The 12052-nt window shown below is 45.4% G+C and overlaps 1 protein-coding gene across 9 annotated transcripts in view; it reads left to right on the forward strand.

The window, feature by feature from the left end:
* SMC6 (structural maintenance of chromosomes 6) overlaps window positions 1-12052 on the forward strand; it is a 91166-nt gene that overhangs the window by 57174 nt on the left and 21940 nt on the right. For 7 of the 9 annotated variants that reach the window (XM_073335956.1, XM_073335955.1, XM_073335957.1 and 4 more), the window contains one exon: window positions 8551-8676. The exons of 1 other annotated variant lie outside the window; for it this stretch is intronic. In XM_073335956.1, the coding sequence (XP_073192057.1) occupies window positions 8551-8676 (126 nt within the window). Of the gene's footprint in view, window positions 1-8550; window positions 8677-12052 lie in introns of those variants that run through there. One more of the 9 variants, XM_073335962.1, reaches the window with a different exon arrangement.

Genomic DNA, 12052 nt, shown 5'->3' on the forward strand with positions numbered 1-12052 from the left:
TACCACTCCTCCCAGTTTAGTATCATCCGCAAATTTGCTGAGAGTGCAATCCACACCATCCTCCAGATCATTTATGAAGATATTGAACAAAACCGGTCCCAGGAGCGACCCTTGGGGCACTCCACTTGATACCGGCTGCCAACTAGACATGGAGCCATTGATCACTACCCGTTGAGCCCGACAATCTAGCCAGCTTTCTACCCACCTTATAGTGCATTCATCCAGCCCATACTTCCTTAACTTGCTGACAAGAATACTGTGGGAGACCGTGTCAAAAGCTTTGCTAAAGTCAAGAAACAATACATCCACTGCTTTCCCTTCATCCACAGAACCAGTAATCTCATCATAAAAGGCGATTAGATTAGTCAGGCATGACCTTCCCTTGGTGAATCCATGCTGGCTGTTCCTGATCACCTTCCTCTCATGCAAGTGCTTCAGGATTGATTCTTTGAGGACCTGCTCCATGATTTTTCCAGGGACTGAGGTGAGGCTGACTGGCCTGTAGTTCCCAGGATCCTCCTCCTTCCCTGATCTGTAGAACAAGGTCTAATATAGAATTCCACTGTGGTGGCTGTAGCACTTTTTGAGTTAGGAAATTGTCATCTATACGTTTAGAAATTCTAAGTATATTTTAAGTACAGGCAGCATGAGACCTCCAGCATATCATTCATATTGAAGACACCTGTGATCAGAGTTTTTTCCTACACATTGTAGAGAGGCACCTAAGGAAGTCATCCTGTTCTGTGTCATGATTTGGTAGTCTGTAGCACACACCAACTACTACCCCATCTTGTGCTTTATCTGTTAGGAAATTGATCTGTAAGTATTCAAGACCATTTTCTTCTGAGTTGTCCATGACTTGGAAAAAATGCCATTTTTGCTGTAGAGTCCTACTCACCCTCCCCTTTTTGCCCATTTACTCCTTCCTAAATAAGTTATGACCATTGATTTTAAGATTCCAGGTGTGCAAATAAACCCACCAGGTTTCAGTAATACCAACTAGATTGAATTTATGCTCCTAAATTAGCAATTCCAATTATTTTTTGTTACCATGTCTTTCAGTATTAGTGTGTAGGCAATTCAGTAATTTCTTGTCTTCATGCTCATGTTCCGTGATTAATCAACATCCTGATTTTTGTGCTGATTGCTTATCTCTCCTTCTTTTTATCCTCCCCTTTTGTTATTAGTTTAACCCCTCTTGACTACTCTAGCCAGTCTAGAGTAGTCAGAGATTAGTCTACCCTCTACTGAGGTGAAGACCATGTAAACTATGTAGCTCCCTCTTCCTATAGCTTAGAAGGTGGACAAATCTTCCACAGAACCAACCCCCAATGCCACTTACCTAGCCAGCAATTCACTCCCAGAATCTTCTGCCTCCTGTCTTTCTTTGTGAGACAGGAAGGATTTCAGAGAAGATTTGCTTGGGTATTTTTGTTCTTCAGCACATTTCCAAGTTCCCTGAAGTAATCCGCTATCTGCGAGAGATCTCACAACGCAGTGTCAGTAATGCCAATATGAACCATTACCAATGTATCCTTGCCCATAGATTTCAGAAGTCTATCCAGTCTTAGAGTGACATCTTGTGTCCTGACTCTAGGAAGGCAGCTCAGTGTCCTTTTGTCTGCCTGTTCCTTGCCAAATGTTCTTTTGGTTCTTCTGTGTATTGACTCTGAAGAGTCAGAGCGGTGGAGAATCTGGGTTTCGACTGCTTGCTAATTCTAAACAATCTGTTCCAGACTGACAGATGGTGAGACTTTTTCTTACCTGTAATTTATCTGCTCATAACAGAAAATCTGTTGGTCTGGATTATTTCCCTTCCTTGTAAATTTGAGTTTTATAGAGTTAGAAGCATTTGAAATTTATCTAATGGAGCTTGTAATACCGTCACTGGGGGAGATGTTAGATAGCAAATCTCAACCAGTGAGGTACTGCTGTGTGCTGTTGGACACAGTCAATCCAACAGTTCATTCTAGACTAAATAACTTCTTGTTATGAGAACCCAAATGTAGAGGTAAAACTGAAATTGTTGTTCAACCGTCAAGCGTCTCCCACGATACTAATATGTATGGGCTATTCCTCTCACGTCTGCAGTTCAAAGTGGTAGCACAGCACTGTTCTAGCATGTCCCCTTCTCTGGCTAGCCGCCAGATCTTTTTGCTTTATTGCATTAGTCACATGGCTAATTGCTTTGCTCCTGACTCTTCTTTGCCAGGCTTTATTTTTTTTTTTTAGTTGAGGGTGAGGGGCAGTAGTAAGCAGCTGTCCTTTGTTGTCATTCTCTTCCTCCCCTGGATTGGGTCTTGAGCAGTGTTATGGTCCCAGCCACGCGGAGCCAGCACTCCCTGCAAGACTCCTGTCCCTCTTCTCCGCTCCCTCCCGTTCCCCCCTCCCCCCCCCAAGGTATGGCAGAGCAGCTGCATCATCACCAAGCTAAATTCAAGCAGTGTTCTATCTGAGACAGCTTTTGCAGGCTCTCTGGAGGGCAAATTGTGCCCTGCCTGTTCTCAGCTAGCCTACTGTTGTACTGCTAGAGCACAGGGTTATTAATCAGAAAGGCATGCTGCGTCTCTTACTGCCCCAAAAAGCTGCAACTCCAACGCCAAAAAGTCCAATGGGGAGACCCAGACAGAGTGGCGAAAGAGATTCCAAGAATGAGGAGGACTTCAGTCAGCAAGCCCATGGAGTAAATCCCAGGGCAGCACAGGACTGGAAAGAAGGAGGGGGAAAAAAACTTTTAGGGGCCTCCTGGTCCCCCTGCCTAGGTCCTAAAATGAGTTCTCTATTCCCTGGGGAGAGAAGCAGGGCTTTTATCTAGTTCCCCTTCTTCCTGGTTCAAACCAGGGAACTAGACCCCATCTCCTGAGCAGAGGCAATGGGACCTTAGAGTGGGAGAACAATGAGGGAGGCATATCCAGAGGGCACAAGACTCTGTATTCAGCAAACTGCAAGAGACCATGCCCTGGCCACAGTTGGGCAGCAACATCTACAAAGCAGGACAAAAAAATCTCCAGAGCGCTAAAGAGGGTAAGGAAAGCTACAATGTCCTCTGTCTCAGGCAGCTCCTACTCTGCTGAGGTTCTGTTTCTGAGCAGGATATGGGAAAAATGCAGCCAAGGACTTCACCATGAGATGTTCAGCACCATGTGCAGAAAGGTTGCATCCACGCTCCAGATCCAACCTGAAGAGGAACACTAAGACAAGCCTAAAAACAAATACTTGCCTTCCAAATCCTCACCCTGAGGAAGCAATTCCCCTGTACCCATGCTTTGAGGATGTGATCCGAGAAGGATGGGAAACCTCAGACAAGTGTGAACATACAAACAGGCATGCACCTAAAATACTATAAATGTCAAGGGCCCAAAAAGTGTAATTTTGAAGTTCCAAATGTCAATGCTGCAGTGACATTACTAGCAAAAGATATGGTGATACCATCTGAAGGGGATTTCTTTCCCAAAGATCCAGCCAACAGAAAGGTGGAAGCCAGCCTTGGAAGGGACTTCGAAGCTTCCTTGTCTGCCCTTAGAGCATCCTTGGAAGTTACAAGAGTTACAGTATCCTGCCTGAAGAACGGAGATCACTTAGACTTCTGGCTTGCTAATTAAGAAAATTTTCCTAGCAACAGCCTTCATGCCAGGTGCCTTAATGCAGGTAATGAGATTTTCAGCAAGGGCCATGGAATCCAGGTCAGTAGCCAGATACAGTGTATGGCTTCTTCTGTGGAACAAAACAAACAAATCCCATGTTCATCTAAATTAACAGTCTCTCCTATTTGGGGAAAAATTGGATAAGATAGTGGCAGAAGGTGCTGCCAAATGGAAACAGTCCCTCCCTTCTCTATGCAATGCTCTGAAGAGTGATTAGAAACCCAGCAAGAGACAGAAATGCTCCTTTAATCCATCCTCACAAAAGTACCAGAGGAAGGACAACAGACATATCAGGGGAAAACCCTGGAACCAGGGCTTGGGTGGAAAATCCAGAGGAAGTCCCACTGCCTGTAAGAACCCACTATGACAAGGAACAAATGTGTGCCTGCCCAGATCCTATTTCTCAGAAGAATGGTACATATCAACCACAGGCAAGTGGTAAGAGGGGTAGTGAGTTACAGATAAGTCCTTTGTACTAAAGGCCTCACCCCATCCTTCTATGCCTTCTGTGATGAGATAACTGGTTCTCTGGATAAAGGGAAAGCAGTGGACGTGTTGTTCCTTGACTTTAGCAAAGCTTTTGACACTGTCTCCCACAGTATTCTTGCCAGCAAGTTAAAGAAGTATGGGCTAGATAAATGGACTATAAGGTGGATAGAAAGCTGGCTAGATTGTCAGGCTCAACGGGTAGTGATCAATGGCTCCATGTCTAGTTGGCAGCCGGTATCAAGTGGAGTGCCCCAAGGGTCAGTCGTGAGGCCGGTTTTGTTCAATATCTTCATAAATGATCTGGAGGATGGTGTGGATTGCACCCTCAATAAGTTTGCAGATGACACTAAACTGGGAGGAGAGGTAGATAGGCTGGAGGGTAGGAATAGGATACAGAGGGCCCTAGACAAATTGGAGGATTGGGCCAAAAGAAATCTGATGAGGTTCAACAAGGACAAGTGCAGAGTCCTGCACTTAGGACGGAAGAATCCAATGCACCTCCACAGACTAGGGACCGAACGGCTAGGCAGCAGTTCTGCGGAAAAGGACCTAGGGGTTACAGTGGACGAGAAGCTGGATATGAGTCAACAGTGTGCCCTTGTTGCCAAGAAAGCCCATGGCATTTTGGGATGTATAAGTAGGGGCACTGCCAGCAGATCAAGGGACGTGATCGTTCCCCTCTATTCGACACTGGTGAGGCCTCATCTGGAGTACTATGTCCAGTTTTGGGCCCCACACTACAAGAAGGATGTGGAAAAATTGGGAAGTGTCCAGTGGAGGGCAACAAAAATGATTAAGGGACTGGAACCCATGAGCTATGAGGAGAGGCTGAGGAAACTGGGATTGTTTAGTCTACAGAAGAGAAGAATGGGGGGGATTTGATAGCTGCTTTCAACTATCTGAAAGGGGGTTCCAAAGAGGATGGCTCTAGACTGTTCTCAGTGGTAGCAGATGACAGAACAAGGAGTAATGGTCTCAAGTTGCAGTGGGGGAGATTTAGGTTGGATATTAGGAAAACCTTTTTCACTATGAGGGTGGTGAAACGCTGGAATGCGTTCCCTAGGGAGGTGGTGGAATCTCCTTCCTTCTAAGTTTTTAAGGTCCAGGCTTGACAAAGCCCTGGCTGGGATGATTTAATTGGGGATTGGTCCTGCTTTGAGCAGGGGGTTGGACTAGATGACCTCCTGAGCTCCCTTCCAACCCTGATATTCTATGATTCAGTCCCAGAGAACATCCACAGGGGTCTTCTCATATGCTCTCTAGACCCACAGAAACTCTCAACCAATGCCAGCCTGATGGGGTGGGGAGCACGCGTCTGAGCCACAGAACAACACAAGATGCCTCAGACTCCTGGGAAAGGAACCAGAGAGTCAAACTAGTTCTGCTAAGGTTCTAGAGCTATCTAGAGGATGACCAGTTGGACAGGCCACAGAAGTTTGTACTGTTTCAACAACCAGGAAGAGAAAGGAGTTCAACTCTACATGTAGAAAAAATATCAGTATTGGAATGGGCAGAGAGGACCCTTCCTTCCGTTAGAGCGATACACACAAAAGGAGAACTGAACCAAAAGACAGACTGGCTCAGCAGACAGTCATCAACTTAGAATGGTGCCTAAATCAAAAAGTCTTCACTCTGATCTTGTAGACATTTGGCCTCACTTTAGTCAACCTGTTTGCCAATCACAAGAACCCAAAGCAGGGTTCTTCACCGGAGAAATACTTCACCAGGAAAAGAGATCCAGTGTCCATGGGGACAGATGCTCTTTCACATAGATGTGGCCACAAGGCCTGCTATATTCATTCATGCCCTTTACACATCTAGGAAAGGTGATCCAGGAGATAAAGTGAGAAGGCACAAAGGTGACAATGCCAACTTCGCAACAGCAAAGGAGATCATATTTCTCTGATCTGGTAGAATTGAAATTGGGACCACCATTGCAGCTACTAGTGAGAACAGAGACATCCTTCGCCAAAGCCCATTCCTCCAACCAGACCATCGATACAACTGATAGCCTGGGTATTGAGAGGGAAGTGTTGGTCTATCCTCAAAGTGATCAGAACTCTGCTGTCCTCCAGAGGAGCTTCCACATTAAAGGCTTACTTCTCCATCTGGAGCAGGTTTCATGGTGTCAAGAATGCCAAGGATCCTAATACTCCTGTTGTTCAGGACTTTCTTGAAGAGAAGGGACTTCAGTCCAGCACGGTAGCACTTCAGATGTCAGCCATAAGTAGCATACTATTTGTAGGATCCTCTGTTTCCTTAGTGGATAATCCTCAGGTATCCAGATTCCTCCAAGCAAAACCAGTATTTCCTAAGTGGGATTTACCCCGGTATTGAAAGCCATAACCACTCACCCTTTTGAACCACTGACATAAATATCTGCCTTCTATCTGTCCATCAAAACCTGTTTTGTGGTGGCCATGATGTATGCCAGACAAGTTTCTGAACTGGTAGCCTATCCATGCAGGAACCCCACTGTGGGTTCCAAGATGACCAGGTGGAACTACAGAATTGTTCTTGCCTAAGGTGAATTCATCTTTCCATGCCTCACAAGAGATCATTCTCACTTCATTCGGTCCAAAGCCACAGTACCCGAGTGTAAAGCTGTGGCGTGCTATAGATGTTCGAAGAGCGCTAAAGATCTATGTCAAATGCACAGAATGAACAAGAAGCTTGGGATCCTTGTTTGTCTTCATTCATCTGAAGTGCCAAGGGCTCAGAGTTTCCAAACTATCCCTCGTTAGATGGATCAAGCTCTGTATCTTAGGTATACATGGCATAAGAGGGGCTCCTATCCCAGGTGGAATCAAGGTACATTCTACAAGATCTGTGGCAACCTCATGGGACAAAAGAGTTGTACTTCCACCATAGAGATCTGCAGGACAGCAACATGGTCTCAGGCTAACACCTTTTAGGCACTATAAAGTGGACTTTCTGTCCTTAGCAGAGGCCGCCTGTGGTGAGATGGTGCTGCAGATGGTGGTCCATTAATAGTATTGTCGTTTAAGCAATCAACAATGCTGTTCCCTGCCCAATTTTGTTTTTCTCTCTCCATCCATCCCTACTTCTGGTCACTGCTGGCTACTTCCTCTGTATATCAGAACTGTGGGAGACACTGGGCTGCAGAATGATAAATTTCTTACTGCTAGCAGAAAGCAGTTATCAAGTATCTCCCACAATTCTGCCCTCCTTGGATGTCTTAATAGCCAAGGGACAAAATTTTATTTTGATAGTTACCTTTATAGACTGTAGCCTGCTGTACGCAATTAACTGCCCATCACTGAAGTTACTGTTACTAATCATGTTCTATGAGTTTTTACTTTGAAATGACTCATCTGGCAGCAAACCAGAGAAGGGGTCCTGTCTAGCATAAGATGTGCTAAAGCTTTGTACTGGAAACTGAAGACAGGAGGGGAATAGTCCATATATATCAGAATGGAAGGGAAGTAGAAGAGCAGGAAATAGCCCAAACGTATCAGAATTGTGTGAGACACTGCTAGCAGAAAAGAAAGTACAGAAAACGCTCTTTTATCCGGCACTTCACCAGCTGACAAGCGGTATAAACCAACATTTCTGATCTGCACTGAAAGTCTGGTTTATAGTACGGTTGTTCAGAGGCCGGCAGGGGGCTGGGGCATGGGCAGGGTTCAGGGTGCCAGATGGTGGGGGCGCTTACATCAGGTGGCTCCCCGCAAGTGGCTCCCCGTCCCTGCTGTTGCTGGCAGAGGCACAGCCAGGCATGCTGCCTCTGTCCCCCACTCCCCGAGCACTGGCTCCATGGCTCCCGTCCCAGCCTGTTGGCCGGGAACCGCGGCCAATGGGAGCTGCGGAGGGGTCGGGGGGAGCGCCTACAGATGGAGGCAGCGTGCCTGCTTGCAGGGGCACCTGGCCACACCTCCACCTGGAGCAACAGGGATGGAGAGCTGCCAGAGGTGAGCGCGTGCCACCCCCCACGGCACCCCAAGCCCCCCCTCCCAGACCCAAACTTCCTTCCAGAGCGTGCCTCGCAGCATGCCCCTGCCCCCGCCCCCCTCCAAACTCCTCCCTCTGAGTTAACTGGCATTTTTAATTTACCAGCATCCCCATTCTCCCAGCATGCCAGTTAAAAAGCTTTTACTGTATCAGCTAAAGAATTTACCATTCCTTTTCTCCCCCAACAAAGAACAATAATCTTTTTTATTAACAATGATTTTCCCTTCCCTGAGAAAATTCAGCTTATGTGCCCACATGATGTTAGTTTTAGAGTGATGGTTTAATAGATTGTAAGCATATGTTTGTTTTTTGTTTTTGTTTTCTGAAAAGAGAATGTTGGTTGTCAGTATGGTTTTAAATTAAGCATCAAGAGTTTGCTTGGGTCCTAACAGCATCTTTTGAGTTTAACTAGATATTTATGAGAATCTTTTTGCTGATAAAACAGGCAGCTTCTTGACGCAAAGGACAAATATCAGGATGCAGAAGGTAAAGTGAAGAATCTGAAGAAGTTTATTAAATTGTTGGATCAAATAATGACACAGAGATACAAAATGTATCAACAGTTCAGAAGGTGAGTGTGATCTTTATTTTAGTGTTAGTGGTTCAAATACCTGTGATGGGGCAGATTAAAAATATTTGTCATAAAATTCTATTGATTGGGGAAATATAGGTATTTCCCAGGGCCACTCAGAAGAAATTTCTGTATTCAACACATTTAAAATTCCTGTGATAGGCCTCCACACCATATGTACTTTTTTCAATAATTCTGACTGACCATTATCCTCTTCTTGCCCCTCTTTTAAAAATACTCAAACAAAATTGAAATTGGGAAAGGTATAACATAAAATATTTTAAGAGTTGCAACTAATTGCAGCTAAAAAAAATCAAATCTTTGCATCGCTTAATTCCAGGAGAGAGTTCTATGTACTGGATGTTACCAGAAGGCTTTGCTTATATGTTGTTCAACTGCAAATGGGTTCTTTATTGCTGAGAGTTCAGAAATAAAAATATGCTATTGAATGCGCACCTGGGGTTAGAATATGGCTTCAAAATTAGAAGCTACTGTTTTCTAGCAGCCCTCTTTCTGTGTGGGATATTGTGGCATTGACTCCTTCTTCTTAGAGTGATTGTCCACGTGGATTCCACTTTTTGTGTGCATATGCCCCATGCACGTGAGGTTGGATTCTTTTGGCCTGCAGTGTTGGTTGGGGATGTGCCTGTGCCATAAATGCTTTTGGGCATAAAGGGCAGAACGGGCCCAATCATCCCTCAGTTCCTTCGTACCACCCATGGCAGCAAGAGAGAACCTCTGCAGCGTCCATCTTCTTCTCTGACATGTGCTAGTACAGGGGCAGCTAACCTGTGGCTTCAGAATTTACTATGCGGCTCCTTGTATAGGCACCAACTCCAGGGTGGAGCTACAGGCTCCAACTTTCCAATGTGCCAGGGGGTGCTCACGGCTCAACTGAGATTTTTGTCAGTAGTGTCTGCAGATCCATGCCTGCGCCATAGATACCCTTGTGCTCTGGTATGAGAGTATATAGGGAGGGGACAGACCAGTTCCTTCTCAGACACCTGCAGCTTGAGACTGAGCATTGCTGTGTCGTTGGCTATCTATGCAGCTTGCTACCTCTTTAGCTTAATCTTTTTTCTTTCTTGATACTTACTTTATTATTTTATTTAGAGCAATCCTCTTCCGCTCTGTTTCAGATCATGACTGGATTCATGGTAGAGTAGGAACTGGAGAGGCAGTCAGTCCACACCCCACATTATATCCGCAGTGCTGAGCATTAGGAATTCCAGGGCAGAGGTACAAACTAGTGGACACTACTTGCAAGATATTCCAGTTTCAGACTCATGGTATGCGTTCCCACATGTAGAGTACAGATAGGGACCACACATCAAAGAACTTAGAGTTAGAAGTAAGTAACCTCAATTTGTGTTTATTTATTTATTTATTTATTTATTTATTGCATAACCATGGTTATGCAATTTACATTAATCACTCTGTAGGGATTCCTCAGGAAACCCACTTAACTCTTATGGTCTCAAAATCCAGGCCTGAATGGCACATTTTAATATAATCATTTGAACTCCTTGTACTTCCCAGGTCTCTCATTAGTCACATCTGTATTTAGGTTATTTTTCTGAGATAAATTTTCAGCTAGACTAAACTTGCTCTCCTGTACAGAGATGGTAACAGCATGGGAGAAGCTAAAGCTCCAGGATCTGCCCCTCATGTGAAGCTTTGCTAATTAATGACTGGCACTCCCCATGCCTGCTCTACCTAGGTGAGAGGGACATATCCCCAAGTGAAGTTCCATATGTCGTTCCTTCTTTAAATGAATTCAGAAAGCTAGAGAAGTATGCCTGAAGTTGTTTCTACAAAAAAGCTCAATGCAAGCCACAGACACAGAAGAATATCATTGCTGGACTACACTCATCTAGTCAGTCTCTCTCCATTAGTGTCCTGATGAGCCAATATTTCACCCCAAGATCTTGGACCAATTCCAAGAGGCCCTAGTCATCCACAGCCATTCCAGGGTCACTGTTCACTGATGGGCCAAACGGAACGTTGCTCCAGAGAGAATCATAGAATATCAGGGTTGGAAGGGACCTCAGGAGGTCATCTAGTCCAACCCCCTGCTCAAAGCAGTACCAATCCCCAATTAAATCATCCCAGCCAGGGCTTTGTCAAGCCTGACCTTAAAAACTTAGAAGGAAGGAGATTCCACCACCTCCCTAGGGAACGCATTCCAGCGTTTCACCACCCTCCTAGTGAAAAAGTTTTTCCTAATATCCAACCTAAACCTCCCCAACTGCAACTTCAGACCATTACTCCTCGTTCTGTCATCTGCTACCACTGAGAACAGTCTAGATCCAGCCTCTTTGGAACCCCCTTTCAGGTAATTGAAAGCAGTTATCAAATCCCCCTCATTCTTCTCTTCCGCAGACTAAACAATCCCAGTTCCCTCAGCCTCTCCTCATAAGTCATGTGTTCCCGTCCCCTAATCATTTTTGTTGCCCTCCACTGGACACTTCCCAATTTTTCCACATCCTTCTTGTAGTGTGGGGCCCAAAACTGGACATAGTACTCCAGATGAGGCCTCACCAATGTCGAATAGAGGGGAACAATCACGTCCCACTGTAACCCCTAGGTCCTTTTTTGCAGAGCTGCTGCCTAGCCACTCGGTCCTAGTCTGTAGCATGCATGGGATTCTTCCGTCCTAAGTGCAGGACTCTGCACTTGTCCTTGTTGAACCTCATCAGTTTTCTTTTGGCCCAATCTTCTAATTTGTCTAGGTCCCTCTGTATCCTATCTCTACCCTCCAGTGTATCTACCTCTCCTCCCACTTTAGTGTCATCTGCAAACTTGCTGAGAATGCCATCCTTCAGATCATTAATGAAGATATTGAATAAACCTGCCCCAGGACCGACCCTTGGGGCACTCTGCTTGATACCGGCTGCCAACTAGACATGGAGCCATTGATCGCTACCCGTTGAGCCTGACAATCTAGCCAGCTTTCTATCCACCTTATAGTCCATTCGTCCATCCCATACTACTTTAACTTGCTGACAAGAATACTGTGGGAGACCGTGTCAAAAGCTTTGCAAAAGTCAAGGAACAACACGTCCACTGCTTGCCCCTCATCCACAGAGCCAGTTATCTCGTTATAGAAGGCAATTAGATTAGTCAGGCATGACTTGCCCTTGGTGAATCCATGCTGACTTTGCCTGATCACTTTCCTCTCCTCCAAGTGCTTCAGAATTGATTCCTTGAGGACCTGCTCCATGATTCTTCAAGGGACTGAGGTGAGGCTGACTAGCCTGTAGTTCCCAGGATCCTCCTCCTTCCCTTTTTTAAAGATGGGCACTACATTAGCCTTTTTCCAGTCGTCCGGGACTCCCCCTCTCGCCATGAGTTTTCAAAGATAATGGCCAATGGC

Source organism: Lepidochelys kempii, chromosome 3, assembly GCF_965140265.1.
Source record: "Lepidochelys kempii isolate rLepKem1 chromosome 3, rLepKem1.hap2, whole genome shotgun sequence".
NCBI lineage: Eukaryota > Metazoa > Chordata > Testudines > Cheloniidae > Lepidochelys > Lepidochelys kempii.